This window comes from Nicotiana sylvestris, chromosome 10 (genome assembly GCF_000393655.2).
Source record: "Nicotiana sylvestris chromosome 10, ASM39365v2, whole genome shotgun sequence".
In the NCBI taxonomy this organism is placed as follows: Eukaryota; Viridiplantae; Streptophyta; class Magnoliopsida; order Solanales; family Solanaceae; genus Nicotiana; species Nicotiana sylvestris.
Window position 1 is genome coordinate 4,742,273 of NC_091066.1, and position 19,843 is coordinate 4,762,115.

A 19,843-nucleotide genomic window follows, 5' to 3' on the forward strand; every position below is an offset into this window, starting at 1 on the left:
TATACCATGTTTAATAGCCATTAGTTATTTTATACAAAATTCAGCATAACTAATACCATATTTGGTTGTCATTTTACAATTCTACATATATAAATAATACATGTATAAATTATGAGCCAATTTATGTATTATTTTATGCGGGGTAGAAGATGGAATAACTAATACATATATTAGTAATACATGTATAAAATATTGAAATGATAAATTTACCCTGATCACTTTACACATAAAGGCTTCCTAGATTGATCTGTATCAAACCATTTGGAGAGCAGTGATGCCACAGGGCTCGACTCATCATCTTTTTAATCTATTAGAGATAAAATTAGTAAATAAGTATTTAACTGTAAAATTTATATAATGTATGTCAATTTCTAACACAACAAACCAAATATTCAAAAAATAATCCATGCATAACTAATCTCTGTATAACTAATACATGCATAACTAATCTCTGTATAACTAATACATGCATAATTAATCCCTGCATTACTTATTCATGCGTAACTCTAACCGTCAACCAAATGACCCCTATGTGTATATAATACAAATAGCCGTTCACCCAATTGTTTAAACTAAAAATAGTTATTGAAGGTATAATACATGCATAATTTGTGTATTATACGTGTATAAATATGTATAATCACTATATAATGTATTATACCTTCTAGAAAAAGTAAATAGTGAATATGATGTGCTATTTATGTAAAGATCCCAATAGTGAATTTAGACGTGCCCCGCTATTTATATAAAGATAACATATGAAAATCAGGAGAGAAATTTAAAAATAGCCAGATTTACAACTGATCATTCAAAAATAGCCACAGTTTCAAAAGTAATCGAAATTTAACCAATTTTCATGTAAAGATAAATCTAAGCGAAAACACTATTCAAAATCCGGAAAATACGCCCGTATATTATACTGGAGTTCCAGCATAAGTACACCAGAACTCCAGCATAATATACAAGAGTTTCAGCAAGTATAAATGTCCAGTATAATATACTGGAATTTGGAGCACCCGTGCTCCAGTCTCCCGTATATTATACAGGAGTTAGCAAAGTATATCGGTCCAGCATAATATGCTGGAGTTCGTGTACAAATGCACCGAACTCCCGTATATTATACGGGACCGGTCTCTGTTGCAGCAAAATAGTGGTTATTTTTCACTGACTTCGTAAACGGTAGCAATTTTTGATTGACCAGTCCGAAAACTGGCTATACCGTGCTATTTTGACGAAAATCAGTGAGAAGCAACGTCTTTGGAGCGGGCCAGCCCAAACGCCACATAGCCGATCCGGGTCGGGACCCGCTTTTTTCAAGGCCCATTGGCATCGCCTGCTCAGCGACTCCAAAAATACCAAATAAAGACTTTTGAAACGCCAAACTAAAACCCAACTGAGCAGCAAAATCGGAAAACCTCGGCGGCCATTGAATTGGAACGAGAGAAGGGAGATAGAGAGAGAGAGAGAATGGTGTATATAACGTCGTGGGATGATTTTGTGGAGAGATCCGTGCAGTTATTTCGCGCCGATCCCGAGAAAGTAATCTTCTAATTTCCACTACTCCGGTTTTATATCCTTTGTTTTGTTAATATTAATCATATATAAAATCGATTGATGGGAGTAAATAAATTTGGTGTTTTTTGTAGACTCGGTATGTGATGAAATACAGACATTCTGAGGGTAAATTGGTTCTTAAGGTCACCGATGATACAGAGGTAAATATTCCTTTTTCAGCTCCAATTTGCTATTTTTGTTCATATCTTGTGCGTACGATGGATGCTGAATTGAAATTTCAATTGTTTCTATTTATTTCTTTTTGGGTCGAGTTCTATTGCTGACATTTCTATCTTTGCATTACATTTTAGTGCAAATGTTTGGGCTTCTTTTGCTGTTGTTCTCTCTTGAATCCTATGTGGTGTGTGTAAAAGCTACAACCTTAGACGAGAATGGCATTCACGTTTTTATAAAGAAGCACTAAGTAGCTTGTGTTAAATTTTGATGATCAAAGTCAAGTTGTGTCATATTTGTGGTATGGAGTTGATGCTATTGAATATGCTTTTTATCATATTGAGTGAGACATATGATGTAATAACGATCAGAGCAAGCATGTGTGTGTGTGTGACTGTGTGTGTGTGTGTATATATGGTCCTTTTGTGCATAAAATAAAATCATTAAGTGAAGATGGTCATCTTTGGGAAGACTCTGATAAACTGTTTGGTTGCATAAACTTGATGAGGCTCAAATTTTACATGTATTTAAAGGTCATAGTCGATCAAGAGAGTGATCAAATAAGACATGCTTATCTTGAGGAAAAGTCCTACGATTATTTCGAGAACTATTGTTCCCAAGGATAAGTATTTTTGTTAAAATAAACTTAAATGGTTAACTTTAGTAGTTATGTTTACCTAAAATCTTTAAATATCAGGCAGGGTCCTTATTGTTACAATCTTATCCAATATAGAATTATCTATGTGAATGAATTATTTAGTTTTCGAAGGGTGCTTTTATAATAATACAGATATTAATTGTGATTACAATTTTATCCAACTTAGAATGTACTAATCGAGGGTCAAAAAGAGTATCAGCTTTTCGCATTGGAGCTTTGTGCTTTTAATGATGCATATTATTATGAAGTCGATCATACTTGATGGCATATTTTAGGGTTATTATCTTGTATGTTAGAATTTGTATAGCTCTAACATTGATAAGATAGAACTCCGAAGAGATTCAATGCCAGAAAGGAGTGAAAGTGACAGAATGAGATGAGAACACTGCTTACTGTGCTTAGTTGGAAAGTAACTGGAAAAGAAATGATTAAGAAGAAAGCAGGTTAAGTTTGTGGAACCAACTAGTATAACACCTTAGGAAGGACACGATTTTATGCAATGACACCAACAATTAGACAGTGTTTCGAGAAAAGCTATTATGGTGAGAAGTGAAGTCATTTGCAATCCTTGGACATTAGCTTCGTTTGGCGGACTGAAATTTTAGAGTATCAAGGACGACTAAGCCAACACTTTATAGTTAACCAGATAATATTTCTTTTACTGTTCTTAAAATGGATAGTACCACACTCCATATTATTTACAATAACATGGACCTTTCTCTTTCTTCTTTTTGAAGCTTATCATGTACATGCGTTTGTTTGGATCTTTGAAGTTGATTCTTCTGGTCAAGAGGTCAAAGAGAAAATTCTGACAGATGTATAAGTACAACAAAGAAAAAGTTAACTTTTTAAAGCGGGGAGAAGGGAAGGGGGAAGACATGTGCAGTCGAAGGGTAGAGAGAACAGGGAGATATGTTTTGTTAGGTTGTGACTTTTGCTTCTTTGAGACAGTGTTGTTAAAGGCTCATTTGAGGCGCGCTTAAGCCCTGAAGCTCAAGGTATGCACTTCGGCTCACAGGCTGCACTTCAATGTAGGCGAAGCACCAAGGCGCGTGCCTCATTGCCCATAAGTTCTATGTTGATAAAGCGGTAAAAAACAATAAATATAATTGGCAAAAAGATATATTAATTGTTAACGAAATCATTATGAATAAAATTGTTACTTTTTTCGTGCATTACATATATATTTTTTATTTTTTTTCTTTGTTTTGTGCCTTTTTAAAATAAATGCCACACTTTAGTTGCGCTTAAAGCTGTGATAGACCCGTAATGCTTTTTAACGCTTTTCGCCCTTGACAATACTGCTTTGAGATTACCAGGGAATGACTTCTAATATTATTTCTGTGAAGCTTTATTAGGAGAGGTTGCATATATAGCTTAGCAAAAACTTTGTACTAATTGCATCTTCTTGATGCCATCAATGATGTCACTTCATCAAAAAAAAAAATGGCCTAGCAAAACTTTTTGATTCTCAAATCACATAGTTTGTATTGTCCAGATATTTTGCTGGAAATCTCTTCTAGGCTTCACATATCTGCATAAACTTCAGCAGAGGGCACACTAAGATCTTTGATTCAGTGCCTGCCATGCTTTCCTTTCTCTCTCATATTCTTTTATGGTTCAACTCTCACTATGATTCTTTTTTAATAACCGAGAAATCTGTCGTTTCCAGCTTAGAAACTCGATGGATAATGGGTCTGTCCCTTTACTCTTCTCCACTTGAATATCAAACTTAACTCAGAGCAGAATTCGAACTCGTGACGTGCAACTACCACAAATCCCGCACTGTGCAACCTTCGCCATTGTGTCAAAGAACTGGGCCTCCCTCATCATTTTTTTACCGATCTCTTATTATCCAGCTTGTGGTTAACCTTATTTCGTTTGGCTCTCTATATTTGAACATTAGAAATATATGAAGCCTAGAAGAGATTTTATTCTTTTGGCAGCTTACTTGGGTGACTGAACATTCTGTCAGAAGCTTTGATGATACCCAAATTCTAAAGTTATATAAGTATCTTTCATGGAAAAGTTATGGAGACTTTGCTGAAAATTTAAAATGCTGCTATGATTCTAATACTTTGAGGACACATACATAGGCAGTTGGATCTGTACCAGAGACTTTGCTAAAAATTGGGGACGCTGTATCTCAGAAATTCTCATCCTTCATAGGATACAAATAGTGACGGTCTGGACTTGGAAGTTTCGGGTGGAGCCATGGAGACAGTGGCAGAGCCAGGAATTCTAGCAAAGGGGATTCAAACAAATGCACTATCTAGAAGCTTCCATTATGTTTAAAGAGACAACAGTTCATTTACTCTCAAAAAGATTTGTTTGGCATTATTTTTGAACGAAAAGGATTCAATTGAACCCCCTTCCTTACCTCTAGCTCTACCACAGGGTGGAGATGTTTCACATTGCTGTTTCTTTCGTGGTGTTGGATAAAGTTGTTATTCTGTCTTTGCATTACAATTTAGTGCAAATGTTTGTGCTCCTTTTGTTGTTGTTCTCTTATGAATGAAAAGAGGGACATTTCCAGCTCCTTTATGTAATATTTCCCTTTTATGCATTTGGTATCTCATAAATGTATCCCATGCTTGGTGGGAGCTAGTTAAGGAATTTTCCATATGTGTTGCTTGTTCTAATGGTTTGTATTTTGAATTTTCTTGCTAGTGTATCAAGTTTAGGACTGACCAAGCACAGGATGCTAAGAAGATGGAGAAACTTAACAACATTTTTTTCACCTTGATGGCTCGTGGTCCAGATGGTATTACACTATCTAATTTTCCTCTCAAATTCCTTGTTTGTATTGTACGAGTAACATTCAATGATAATCTGATCTTAAATCTTGTTGAGTCCGCCTTCTTGATACTTGCATAGCTGCAAGTTCTATTTTTGGGCGTATGGATTCGTGAGCAGTTCTATTTGATACTTGCATAGTTGAATCTCGCCATGCTCCTATCATCGTAACGCTCTGCATTTTCTTTTTATTGCAGCTGATATATCAGAAGTGGGTGGCAAAGAACAAATGGAGGCACAGGCACCTAAGAAGGGGAGAGGAAGGAAACAATAATTTGAGGATTGGCATTTTGCGATACTTATTGCTGAAGATATTTTTGAAGCCTGCAAGGATTTCTTTCCCAATTTGTTTTTGTATTATTAGTGGAACAGATCTCTTTGCTTCTTGAAGATAGTCCTTTTCCTGGTTGGTTTCTCTATATAATTTGCAACCTCTGGTCTCGTAGCTTCTTTCCATCTGCTGAGTTAAACTTGAGAACGATTAACTCGACTCAGAGGCGGATCCAATATTTGAGGTTTATGGGTTCAAATTCAAAATTCTATCACATCGCGTCTAATTTTCTAGGTTCAAACTCTATTTTTGTATTTATTTAGCTGGATTTTAAATATATATGTAGAGCCTAAGTCGAAGTTATTGGGTTCAGATGAACCCGTAACGTCTTCATTGGCTCCGTCCCTGACTCGAGTAGACAAATGTATCCAACTAGTCTTGTTTTGCAGATGTGATAATATCCCAATTCTAAAATTTGAAGTACCTTTCATAGAAAAGTTATGGAGAATCATTCGTCGAGAGACTGTAAGTTAGACAAGAAGTAGCTGAATGCTTTTAGTCAGCATATTTATGTTTTCTTTTCAAATTTATATCCTTTATATCTTTGGTATTGGCTTGAAAACTGAAAGAAAACGGTCTTGAATGACAAAATAAGAAATGCTCCTAGAAAATTAGAATTCCTGAGATAGTTTGGCAACATTTTGAGGAAAAAATAGGGGTGAAATAAAAGTAGCCAGATTTACAAGTAGTAATTGAAAAATAGCACAATTTCAAAAGTAATCGAAATTTAATCACTTTTCATGTAAAGATAAATCTGAATGAAAATACTGTTCAAAATTCGGAAAATATTCCAGCATAATATATTGGAGTTCGAATTTCTTACATGTGATCTTCCAGCATAATATACTGGAGTTCCAGCATAATATATCGGTCAAGCATAATATGCTGGAAGTTCATACACAGATGTTCCAATCTCCAGTATATTATGCTGGAACTTTTCGTGTGCTGGAGTTCCAGTATAATATGCTGGAAGTTCATACACATGTGCACCAATCTCCAGTATATTATGATGGAACTTTCCGTGTTGCAGCAAAATATTGGTTATTTTTCACTGACTTTGCAAACGCTAACTATTTTTTTAATTAACAGTCCGAAAACTGGTTAGCTCGTGCTATTTTCACAAAGTATAGTTTAGCTCGAATTCTATATATGTGAAAAAAAATTGCTAAATAAATAATTTTGAACATAATTAGTTGAATTATTATGATAGAATTTCGAACTCAAATGTATAATGTTCAAATCTTAGAACTGCCTCTCCTTTAAGAAAGGGGCTTTTACCTAGTTATACTATATTAAAAACTTATTTACCAATATTTTCTATGTTTTGTAGTTTTTAATAAGTATCTAGGTTTTTCTTACAAATTGTGTAGATTGCTCCTTAAAAGGCTCCCACCCTATTATTGGTGCCTTCAATTAAGGGATTCAATTATATCTTTTCATTTTTTTCCCCTCTCCTCTTCTCTCTCCTTTTTTTTACAACAAAATTCTTTAATCTACGCTTATAATCTCCATCTTCTCTTTTCCCACCATTGCCGATAATTTTATATTGTTAAATCATCAATTGCATCGTTCTTTTGCTGGGAGACCGAACAACATTGAAAATGAAAAAATATTCAGGAATTGTATAATAAATGTATCATAATTGTATTTAAATTGTATCAGATACATCAATACGTAAAACGTAATTGTATCATACTTGTATCACAATTGTATATAACCTGTAGATGATACATTACTATCCAAAATAATACCTGATACAATACTAATAAATTAATATATAATTATCATATATTTGTGATACAAACTGTGAAATTCGTCACGATCTCACAACTGCTCATAATTCAAATACAAATTTGATACAATCCTAAAAGAATTCTTACACAATTCTGATACAACTTACAACCGACTCTAAACTTAAACTGATACAATATCGTATTATACTTGTATTTGTATTGTATCATGTATTGTTTTAGGTACAAATTGTGATACAATTCTAAATTATGATACAACTTTGATATTCATATTTTTCAAGTTTTAATTTAAAACATCCACCTAGAACAAACTCTAAACTTAAATTATAATACAATATTGTATTTTAATAGTATTAGTATTGTATCAGAATTGTCTTAGGTATTGATATATCAAATACAACTCCGATACAATTATGATACATTTATCATACAACCGTAATACAATTCCGAAACTTCATCTTCCTCGAGTTTCATTATGAAATTCAACTTAAAACCAACTTTAATGTAGAGTGAAGCTTACCCATAACTTGATTGTAGAGCAAATCTTCGAATTTCTTATGTATTGTATAAATAAGAAAGAGATTTTGGATGATTAACGAGAGAAATCGTAAATTAACAACTTAAGTACAAAGAGAGGTGATAATATTGGGGCTCTGTGGCTTTCTACGGTAATGATTTTGGGTAAGTACCAAGAGAGGTGATGATTTTAGGTAAGTACAAAGACAAATATAGTTTTCCTTGGAAAAAGGAAGAGTATCTTAAATGTAGGGGATTATGTGTAACTAATACTCAATATTTAAGGTAGGTTTCGTTTCCTCCTTTTTATGATTTTATATAAAACTAGTAAATATAGGTATATAAAGTAATTAATAAGAAACCTAAATAAAGATAGTAAATATATTTTTATTATAATATAGCTAGGTAAAAATCTCTCTAAGAAATAAGTCAAACTTTTTCCGGTTAACTAAATAAAAAGTAAACAGCAAAAGGGATATTTCAAAAGTCCTGAGAATTTATTCTATTTTGTAAATTTTAAATTCCTTCTCTCTCTTTGTTCCTGGTCACTGCATTTCAAGGTGCAGAATAAGTGTAATTTATTCTGCATAAAATATTGGGGTTACTGAAAGAGGGCCATTAAATGATTAAAAGCCAACAAGATTCTCTTGAGAAAAGCAATGGCCTACGGCTGCGTCAACTTTAAATAATGACAAAAGGGGCAGTTCGATACACTAAGTTTTTATTATATGCGGGATTTGGGAAGGGCTGAACTAAAAGGACCCTGCATTTTTATAAGAGCTTTTCACGATTCGAACCCGTGACCTTCTGGTCATATGACAACAACTTTACCAGTTACGCTAACGCTCTCCTTCTTTAAATAATGACGAAAAGCTGCTAAATTTGACGTATTTACTTAAAATAAAATAACTAGATATTATTTTGGAAGTCAATATTGTCACCTAAATTCTTTTTTATTTACCTTGACTTATTTGTACAGAGTACGTGGGTAATAAGTATTAATGTAAATTCTATTTCGTGCATATATATATATATATATATATATATATATAAATATATATAGAATAATAAAGATAACTTATATGTTCAGAAACTTAAATACATTTCTACTTGATGTGTAAGTACACCTTCATTTTTACCTACCTACACATGTATTTTAAACGTACTCGCATTGGATGGGTTGACATTGTTTTCACAAATTAAAATTAGAATAAGAAAAAGAACTGAGAGAAGAAAAGTTCATTACGGACTTTGCTCTTGAAATTTTGGAAGAAAAATGCATACGAATGCCATGATGCGAATAAAAGTTTGGTGCAGTGAGCTCCCGTTACGTACGGGATCTGGCGAAGGACTGGACTATAAAGATCTATTGTAGTAGCCTTACACTATAATTTTACAAAAAGCTATTTCCATGGCTCGAACTTGTGACCTTCTAGTCACATGGCATCAACTTTACCAATTAACGCCAAGACTCCCATTCAATGCCACAAATGCAGAGGCGGATCCAGGGTTTGAAGTTATGGGTTTCTACAATAACGTTAAGTTAATTTACAATTATAACTGAGTTTACGATCAAATATTTATATATATTTAGTGGATTGTTTAACACATGTGCACTATCTGAACAAAAGTTACTGGGTTCACGTGACCCCTATGTCGTACAGAAGATCCGCCCCTCCCACGATATGAGTGACAAAATTAAATTACCAAAGATTTTGGTGGTGGACTCTGTTTTAAAAAGCAGAATTGGTGGTGGGTAAGTAATCTTTTATCCTTAATCACATATTTCGGATTCGAACTTTAAATAATTTTATTCAAAAGGACCTTCTTATTTTCATGGCCAAATAAATTATTTTTGATAAAAAGCATTTCATTATCTGTAGACTTTTCGGCGCGAATCATAATTAATCAGGTTCCAAAATGAATAGCACTAAAAAGACAAAATTAAAATAAACGTCCCTTTTTCAATTCATTTAATCTGTTTCCTTCGTTGTAATTTCCAAAAAGAAAAATAAAAGATATAATTTTATTTCCTATTTTGTCCTTATCTGCCTTTTTATCGTAATCACCATTATATTACAACACAAACATGACTCATCTTATATTTATGGCGTTCTCTGACTTTTGTCTATCACCCCCTGTCGACTCATTTTCTCAAAATTCTTCTTATTATTAACTGAAAATTATAATTAATATTACGTATATTTTGTACTAAGAATTTAAATTGTACATTATATCCTGCTCTTACCATGTCGATTTGTATTCGCCGGGTAATCACCGGCGAATTGTCGTCGCCGGTGAGCCGTCATGTTCCGGCAACAAAACTTCAATCTCGGTCATCGGTTCATCATGTTAACTTTAATCACCGGCCGGCAATCATCAGCAGATCAATAACGACAAGATTTTACGTAATTGAGGCAGCGGAATTTGCCGGTGTATTCCGCCGTGGCGGAGGAGGAAGCGGGAATGAGAAGTGGAGGAGGTTGTGTGCGGTGGGAGATCAGGTGGTGGAGATTAATGATAGCCGGAAAAGTAGTGATCGGACGGCGGAGATAATGGTTGCAGCGACAGCTACGGTGGTGCTAGGTGTAGGGAATCGGGTGCTTTACAAGCTGGCTTTAGTTCCTTTGAAGAACTATCCTTTCTTCCTGGCTCAGCTCGCCACTTTCGGGTACTTTTTCTTTTCTCGTTGAAAAAGAAATTATGAATATTTCTACTCCACTTGTCTCATTTTACCTGAAGATATTAAATTGAAAACGAAATTTATATTCTTCTTTTTAAAAATAAAAAATTATGAGAGTTCAAAGTTAAAATGCTAAATATCTAAACATGTGAAAAAAAATATTTACATCAACTTATCATTTAAAAGATAGTTGCATGTAATTCTTTTCAATTAACATTAATTGGTAATGTAAAATAAATAGTTAGTAAGTTGTTATAGTTAGTTAAATTATACTTATAGTGTATAAAATTTTAATTCATGTAAAAATATATTATTTTTTAATATATAATAAAACAAAAGTGTGTCAAAATGGGACCGAGAAATTACAATTTTCCTGTGGATAATATTGCTTAACAATTTTTGGAAAGTAAAATGAGGGTTAGAAGTTATTAATTTTTGTGCTAATTGTTTTGTTATTTGTTTTTACCATTTGAAACGAGAGTGAGTCCATCCATGAAAGAAGACAATGTTCTTTTTGCTGATTAATACGGTCAAAGTTAAACTTTAAAATGAAAGAAAATCAAAATTAAAATTTTAATTAAACCATAATGCGAAAATAGAAAATTAATTAAATTTTGGCACCTTCCGCTTTCCTAGGATCAAATTAATTGAATTTTGACTAACATTTGAAATTTATCGTTTTGTTATTTTTTTTTTTGTAAATTAAGAATATGTAGATTTTACATGTTATATCACCAAATTTAAAAGTTCACATCATCACATGGAAGTTTCTGTATGTTTTTATAAATTTGTTTTTCTTAGTAATTAGCAACGTAAATCCATTTTGTAATGTGTGCCGTTATCTGGAAAACAGAAATTTCTTTCCAAAGAAAGAAAACGAAAAGTTGTAAAATCATGTCACGTGAGAAAATTCGAAGATCACGTGATAGGTGCTCTGACTGATGTCTCTCGAGTCTCGACAAGATGGTAAGGGTAGTAAAGTCATTTTGACTTGTAACCTTTTTATATCAGCCAGTCCTTGTCAAAGTGGGTGCCAATAGGCGAGGGCAATAGAGTCATTTTCTCATCTTGATAATGCACCTTAGTGATTCACAGTGAAAGAGTAAAACTTTGCACGTCTCTTTCATTTTCATCACTTCCCCACAAAGAATGGACTCTTTTGGTCCAAAATAAATAAATTTATTTGACTGCACTTTGGACCCACTAGACCATAGACTATAGTTTTATAGTGAATCTAATGATGCATGATCAATTATTGAAGGGGCGGGCGGATTCAAGATTTAGAAGTTATGTGTGTTCTTAGTTGTGGGTGCTCGCTTAATACTTATTTAATTTTTTTTTATAATTGTTATAGTAAATTTACTAAATTTGGTTGAAGATAATGGGTGCTAAAGCACTTATAATGGTCCATGTAGACCCGCTACTGGGGTAGGTTATTTATTTTAGAGATGTAAGATGGCAGCCCGTGCACAAAATAATTTATATTCACGCATGGTCGGGGAAGGTCTGTACTCCAAGGAGTGTGATATAGACAACCTACCCTAATGAAATTAATAAATGGAGGGGGTGTCGTAAGATTATATCGTACAACCTACCCTAATGAAATTAATAAATGGAGGGGGTGTCGTAAGATTATATCGTACAAATAGGGTAAAATAAATTATGTACTTACATTGTTGAATTTCATTATTAAGGAAAAATAAATTATGTACATATATTAAATATTCCAAACATAAATTTCAAATTCTAGTTCTGCCTCTTTCCCGAATAAGTGAAAAACCATTGTTAATCTTTGTTGTGGGAAAAAAATGGATTTAATTTGCGATAGTTAAAAAAAAGATAATTAAGTATCCCTAGAACAAGTTTTACGCTATGATTATTCTATATTACACAATGTCACTGAAAATATGATCCTGCAATATGATTTGCTCTATGTTGTTTGTGATAACGGGTCAAATTATGATACTATTTGGTGAAGGGAGATAACTTTATTACTCAATTTTATTAGGGGAGATTGAATAGTGTGCCCTGTACCTTTTTTTTATCTTGCTTTCCAAATTTGGTTCAAACGATGCTTTAAATGAGATGAATCAGAAACACCAGAACTGTTATAAATGTCACATTGGTTCTGACTTCTGATGAACTGGTTATTTAGTTACTTTTGCAACAGTTACACAAGTTCAATTGTTAGTCAACTTTAGGTAGTATAGATTGTAGAAAGTGCAAGTGGATCTCTTTGACATTACAACTAAAGAGATTCTAAATACTCCACTATCACTTAACTTCAAATTACTTGTATTACTAACACTTAAAAAAAGGTTTATGTGCATTATTGTACTTGCTAATATTTTATACAGATTAAAAATATTCTGATTTCTGCATCTTTGCTGGTATAATACTATATGCTATTTGTGAGTATCTGATGGCCCCAGTGTGGTGACTAGGTTTAGCATAAATATAAATGGCTGTATTTCTATTCTACTACTAGCCATTTAGAGTATTCACTTTGTCTAAGATCTACTAGTTCTTTTGTCCTATTTTAGCAGGTGATCATGACTTAAAATAAACATCCAAACCTTCTACACATGCTTTCCTTGATTATGTCAGGCTCTTCTAGTATAACCAGTACCGTGGTAATTCTAGTGTTTGTATATCGTTAAGATGGTTAACTTTTGACTTTTAATATAAAATGGTATCAATATGTCACCAGCAGTCCCCTACCTACGAGTTTAAGGGATCATGAAGTAGGTGAAAACAGAATCTGCAACTCATTTTCATCTAAAAGGTGTATTAATATGTCACAAGTAGCCTCCACATAATGATTTTAATGCATGAAAGGTGAATAGGAGGAACAGAGAATCATTAGGAGCTTTTACTTCTCTTCCCTATATCTGTCAAATTTGGCCATACAAATCATTACGTCTAATATAACGAAAATAGTATATTTGTTTAATGTAAATGTGAATATCGATTCCTGAATCAACAAGTAACAAATAACAATTAGAAAGTACAAACTCTTTATTTTAGGATATGCTGATTTTCTGAGCATAATGCATCAACAATAAAAATTAGTAGTGAACATATTTGTTACTGAATTACTTCTTTTTTGCTTCTTGTTCCTCATTTCACCCAGATATGTACTCGTATACTTCACTATCTTATATCTTCGGTATCATGCTGGCAAGGTCACTGATGAAATGCTTTCCCTTCCAAAGACTCCATTTGTTGTTGTTGGTCTATTAGAGGCTCTCGCCGCTGCGTCTGGCATGGCAGCTGGAGGTAATACAAAATTCATGCTCAATCACATTACTAGAATCTCACCCAGATGTTTTTAAGTATCTTCTTTGCTCACATTGGATGTTTCTTGCCCGATTCGGTTATTCCCTTTGTCAACAAGGATATTCTTAAAAAATATTATATCTGCATGTGCTTTTATTACAAACTAGACATGTGTCACCTTTGGTATGTAATAGGTAATTAACTGCTAACAAAGACTAGAGAAGAGGATAGAAATATGGCATTGTTTGAAAGTAAACATCCTAAGCCAGAGACACTCGGCAGCTTATATGATAAATAAGAAAGTGACACCATTGCAGCTATTTCCTTTAGCCACTGACTCTTCCAATTAATTAAGATATAGGGAAAGGCCAACGCGTCAAAGTAAAGTCAGGTTCAGCAATCGACGTAACTGGTTCAAATACCAGAAGCTAGGTCATAGAAGGTGGATTAGATTCGACAATCTTAAGTAAATAGATTGCAAGTCATGTAACACTTATTGATCTATGCTTGGAAATGAAGAAACTTGTATAGAAAGCTTTGAATCTTGTGATTGAGTAATAAATGAAATTCAACATATGTATTATGTTTACTTGCGCAGTTGTCCCACATAGGTTGTGTGAAGGTTTTTCCAAAGAGGTTTAGTAAATTTTGGGCTAGTCCACCCGATTCTTTCACTTTTTGAGAGGTGATCTTTTGATCTCAATAAGTAGTTTATGTGCATCATATCAATCAATGGAGGATATTGGAGTTGCCTCATGACCTATGAAGAAGCTATGAAACACAATCCTCTAAGTTGATTATGCTTAATCGCAGCATACATGCAAAGGAGTACCATAAGTAATTGCAAAATCTAAACTCATTTTATAGTCTACGAAATATAAAGAGTCATTCTGACAACACTTAAACAAGTAATTTATGTGCAAATTCATTGACAGCTTGTTTTATTTTTGAATTAGTCCTTAAGACTCATTTATTTGAAATTTATTCTGGCTCTTCTGTGAATATTTGAATTTACATAACTCTGTAGATTTTTAGTTCTGAATTTAATCCTCTGTTGTTATCCTCCTTTCAAACAGCTATTCTTTCAGGGGCCACAATTCCAATACTCTCCCAGGTAATAATAACTTGAAATTTGTATCTTTTCACTTTTCTATGAACTTCTGAGAAAATCTTTTAAAAAGTGAGATTCTACTGATAGTGACCACATGATGGTAGGTTTTTAGGAAATAAATCCATCAGATCAATTTGATACAATCCATCAGGCTTATGTCTGTTGGTACAATAGGAAGAATACCAGGCAATTTAATTTTGCATGGCCAAACACTTAGAAGATAAGGAAAGAAAATTAAAACATGGGAGCGAGAACTAAAATAAAAGTGACTATACTGCATTAATGTATATTCTTCCAACATTATATGCTTCTCTCATAAAACAGTGTCTATTGAAGATGGATATGTTTTGAACAGTTTGATAGTAGACATTAGGGTTCATTTCTGAACATTAGTTCTTCTTTGAGGACTAAGCATGGCCTAAAATTATGGTGACATTAGCTGTACATTCTTGTATTAAGAAAAGTTGTGTTGATCATCATAAGACCAAATTATTCAAATAATTGTTAGTCTCTTAGGATGTGAAGTCATATAAGATTAGACCGGATCGGAAATGATCTCGTACGACAAAAGGCACAAAAGCATGCATACAGGATAAGATGTGAGTATGTCGTCTGGGACATCTTGGTTTTATCTTACGTAGACCTCCAAATGCACCAGTCACAAAGAACACAACAAAATAAAGGAAAAAGTTCTGTAAAGAGCAAAAACCTACTAGTCAGAATAAAAACTTGCAGTGTTGGTACATTACATTAAGTATGATATTTTCTAGGAACCATATTGGTTAGTTTAGGGATTCATTTGTTAGTATCAAATGTAGTAAACTTCTAGTGTTAAAAACCCCTAATTTGCAAATTTTGAGTATTAAAACGGAACGGGTTCAAATGGAGCCGAATGGATACTGAGGAAACCTACTAGTTCGGGATTGAGGCGTATTTCTTCTTGTTGTTGTACTAACATATTTGTAGGCTCAGTTCACTTAGAACTTCCTTCAAAGTGGAAATTGAATGGGTTATTTAACATGTCCATCTGTTTATCCTTGCAGAGTTTTCTTGTCTGGCAACTTCTCCTGTCTTTTATATTCCTCGGGAGAAGATATAGTCTCAACCAGTTGTTTGGGTGCTTTCTCGTGGCTGTTGGTGTTATCATAACTGTAGCAAGGTTGGCAACACAATTGCTTTTTTATAGTTTCTTGAGTTTACCTCACTACCAGTTTGAAAACTTTGTTCAAGCGGCTGGAAGTTTCAAGCTTTTTGAGATCTGAAAGCCTCATCATTCATTTAGTTTGTGGTGATAATTCTTCTAAAACAGACGACGACCGTGCCTTTTGGGCTGGTCTTGGTCATGCAATAAAGTGTCATGAGGAATGCACTTATCCACTCCCCCCCCCAAAAAAAAAAAAAAAGGTTCTTCCAAGAGCAGATTCCCACCTTGCTGTCAAAAGAGTGGTCTTTTATTGCTCCTCTTTCTATTTCTTTTGTAAGTCAACATCTATATATGTTGTATCATTTAGTGGAAGGCTAAATAAAATCTTTGACACCGGTACTTCGAATAAGTGGTGCATTGTGCTTTCTCTTTCTGCGTATGCCTTCTATTCATCTGCCGATACACATCATTAATCTGCCCCTAGTCAAAATTGTTCGTCGTTGAACTAGTGCATTTGAGAAACAAATAAGATATTTCTAAAATTCTGAGTATCTACAGAGACCTTGGTCTCTGAAGCATGCATCTTGCTACCACAATCCAAATTAATTTCTTATTCCCAATACATGTGCTTTGTTGGGCAAGACTACCGAGTTACTTAGTCTTATGGAAAAGTGAAAGATTTGAAGCAATAATCTACTCCCAACAAGAGTTATCCTCTTTGGAAAATACTGAGATAATCCTAGTTTATAACTAAGTTTGAATGAGGAGGAACTATACTTTCTAGTGGTTGTTGAATTTCCTGATTATCTCCTACATAATTTGCAGTGGATCTAGTGCTGGGTCTTTGATGGAAGCTGGAATATTTTGGAGTCTTTTGATGATAGTCTCCTTTTTGTTCCAAGCTGCAGATACTGTCTTAAAGGTTCATACCTTCTCTTTTGTTCATATTTTCTTCTTCCAATAGGGTTTTGCCGTTTTGTCATTTTCATGATTGCAGTATGATTTACCTGGAGAATTCATTTTTCTTATGTGCAGGAAGTAATATTCTTGGATGCTGCTAAAAGACTGAAGGTAGACATTTGCTTTTGCTATTAAAAGTTACAAAACCACATTGGTATTTGAATAAGAAGCTTTTTTTTTTTGTTAGAACAGTCCTTTTGGAGTAGATGAAAATATTAGAGTGCACATACTAAGATCTGATTGTAGTTGTCTTAATTTGCAATGGTATAAGCAGGGAGGTACTGTTGATCTGTTTGTTGTGAACTCCTACGGATCTGCTTACCAGGTAATCATCTTATACTGTTTTATCATTCACTGTATTCTTTTCTTTGGATGAACTATTGAAACTGTTTCGGTATCTCTTGCAGGCAGTTTTTATATGCCTTCTCCTCCCATTTTTGTCGAAGTTGTGGGGCGTTCCATTTACTCAACTACCAAACTACCTTAGAGATGGTGCTGCATGCTTTTTGAACATCGGCACATTATCCGGTGGTAAGTAGTGAAATACTTTGAGCTCAGCTTCATCTATGAAAGTATATCATTTCATCAATGATGCTCATAAGTGTCAATAACTAACTAGTTTCTGATGATGACAAAAAGAGAAGCATGAATGATGACTAGGGTTATTTCACATTTTTTATCCAATCTCATATGAATAAAAAAGGGCATGTAGCTAAGAAAATGAACCATGGACCTGACTCGACCCCAAAAAGCTAGATCATGAGGTTTACTAGATCTTTGATGGTTCACTGCACTCTTGTTTCTTTGTTTCTTCTTAATTTACGACACTCTGATTCAAAGACAACACTGATTGTAGTTGCTTCTTTCTTGTCTTGTTCTAGGGTGCGATGGAGCACCTCTTTTACCGCTGCTGTTTATCATTGTAAACATGGGTTTCAATATTTCATTGTTACACCTGCTTCAGATTTCCTCTGCTGTAGTATCTTGTCTCGCATCAACAGTTTCAGGTACTTTAAAGCTGATTTAGTCTAAGTTTATTGCAGTTGAACCTTTTCTTCTAGACGAGTATCTAGTTTCTGACCTCGATTGCCTTTGATACTTTCCATTGCAGTACCAATATCAGTTTTTTTATTCACATTGCCGTTACCATATCTTGGAGTTGCATCCTCTCTCCCGCCTGGTTTCATAGCAGGAGCCATCATCCTTGTTCTGGGAATGCTTATTTATACTTGGAGACCATCAAGTCGCCTAAATAATCAGGAAATTGATAATTGCCATTGCTAACTCGTGGCACATTTTGAGGTAGAAGAAGTTACGCTACCTTCCTCCAACTTCCACACAAAGCAAATGAGGCATCAAGACTTATATGGTAAATTGTGTTATAACCTCTCAAACCTCTTTTCTGAATCAAAATCAATCAGGGGAGTTTTGACAGGATTATAACTCGAATCCATTGCTCTTTTTAAATGCATGGAGTCTGTACCATTCATGTCCTTAGAAAGTTGGAGGTTGTAAGCAAGAAGTTTGCTCCCATGCCAATGTTGTTTCTTGTATGCATACAATGCAGAAGGCCGGTTTCGCCATAAGTTAATTGTTCAACAGAACAAAAAATGGTACGAAAATCTGCTCCTGGATTTTGGCTGTATTGCTGTTGTAAACTTGTACCATTAATTTTTCAAAGTAGGATTTTACCTACAATAATTTTTCTACACACATTCTGGAGGTTCTGGCAAAGTCAGTTGATGACAAACTGTGTATATGGTTATTATTTGAGAAAGAAACAAGCTCTTCAAAGTTAGTTCTTGGACATTATTTCATTTTGCTAGTTTGAGACCATTCACCAATATTGTTTTGAGGAAGAAAAAGTTTTATCAAAATGTTGTATAACATCAGCTTATATTTGATTACTTGACATTTAGTTGAACTGTTGCTCCTAGTTTTGTCCAACTTCTTTTTCTTTTCTTTTCTTTTTATTTATTTATTTATTTATTTTGTGTCTGTTAAGATCATCATGGTTGGAATTTTGCCTGACAATTACCCTTTGAAAACTAGGGAAAGAAGGAAAAAAAGGAAAAAATTTATTTTGTGTCTCATACAACTTACATTAGTTGTATGAAACATTAAACTGTGGACCCAGAAGTGTAAGATTGAGGTCCATAAATTTGTGAGACAAAAAAGAGCCTCACACAGCTAATGTTAATTGTGTGAGGCACACAATAAAACTTCTCGAAAAAAAGGTAAAGTGGAAATTTTTTTGCTTCCTGCATTGGGAAAAATGACCGGGAAAACAAAGCTATTATTGGAGGATTTTCACGGATATGCACTTCTGGGGCTGCTGTTTGGAACATATAATTAATATTTGTAAAGTCTTTAAAAAATAGCCATAATTTTTAAAAAGCCGTAAAACACCCATTTCTAGCCACAACTTTGACAATTTTCATCGAAGTTTAGATAATTTTTCTTGAAGTTCAAGCAATTCTTTTGGAGCTTCAAATTTTCTTGAAGTTCAAGTAAATTTTATTGAAGTTTAGGCAATTATTCATCGTTGTTTGATGTTTGAACTATTTGAAAAAAATTGGGTCTCTACCGCTTGCAAATGGCTATTTTTCTATTGTTTTGCAAACGATTAATAATATTATATTATAAACAATAACTCTGAAAGTGACAACGTGGTATCATTTTTATGATATTATATAATTTTTTTCCTTAAAATTAAAAAAAGAATCATGACAACTATAACAAATTAATTAAATTCAAAGAGTTCTAGTTTTAAGAAAAAATGTCAATTTTTTTTGCACCTATACTTTCGGAGCTTATGACTTCACTCAGATTTTTTGTAGAATCTTATATTGTGGTTAGAAAAAGTCTCATTTTTGTCCTTGACTG

General features: G+C 33.7%; 2 protein-coding genes across 2 annotated transcripts; both read left to right on the plus strand.

Moving 5' to 3' along the window:
* Positions 1 to 1,357: 1,357 nt before the first annotated feature.
* Positions 1,358 to 5,727, plus strand: LOC104237155 (signal recognition particle 9 kDa protein). Its single transcript, XM_009791245.2, has 4 exons — positions 1,358 to 1,539; positions 1,647 to 1,715; positions 5,057 to 5,150; positions 5,380 to 5,727. The coding sequence occupies exons 1-4, from the start codon at positions 1,468 to 1,470 to the stop codon at positions 5,454 to 5,456; spliced, it is 312 nt and encodes a 103-aa protein (XP_009789547.1). The 5' UTR covers positions 1,358 to 1,467; the 3' UTR covers positions 5,457 to 5,727.
* Positions 5,728 to 9,872: 4,145 nt separating this feature from the next.
* LOC104237154 (protein CLT3, chloroplastic) lies at positions 9,873 to 18,881 on the plus strand. Its single transcript, XM_009791243.2, has 10 exons — positions 9,873 to 10,451; positions 13,597 to 13,742; positions 14,819 to 14,856; positions 15,897 to 16,012; positions 16,823 to 16,919; positions 17,033 to 17,068; positions 17,232 to 17,282; positions 17,365 to 17,488; positions 17,839 to 17,964; positions 18,069 to 18,881. The coding sequence occupies exons 1-10, from the start codon at positions 10,030 to 10,032 to the stop codon at positions 18,239 to 18,241; spliced, it is 1,329 nt and encodes a 442-aa protein (XP_009789545.1). The 5' UTR covers positions 9,873 to 10,029; the 3' UTR covers positions 18,242 to 18,881.
* Positions 18,882 to 19,843: the final 962 nt, after the last annotated feature.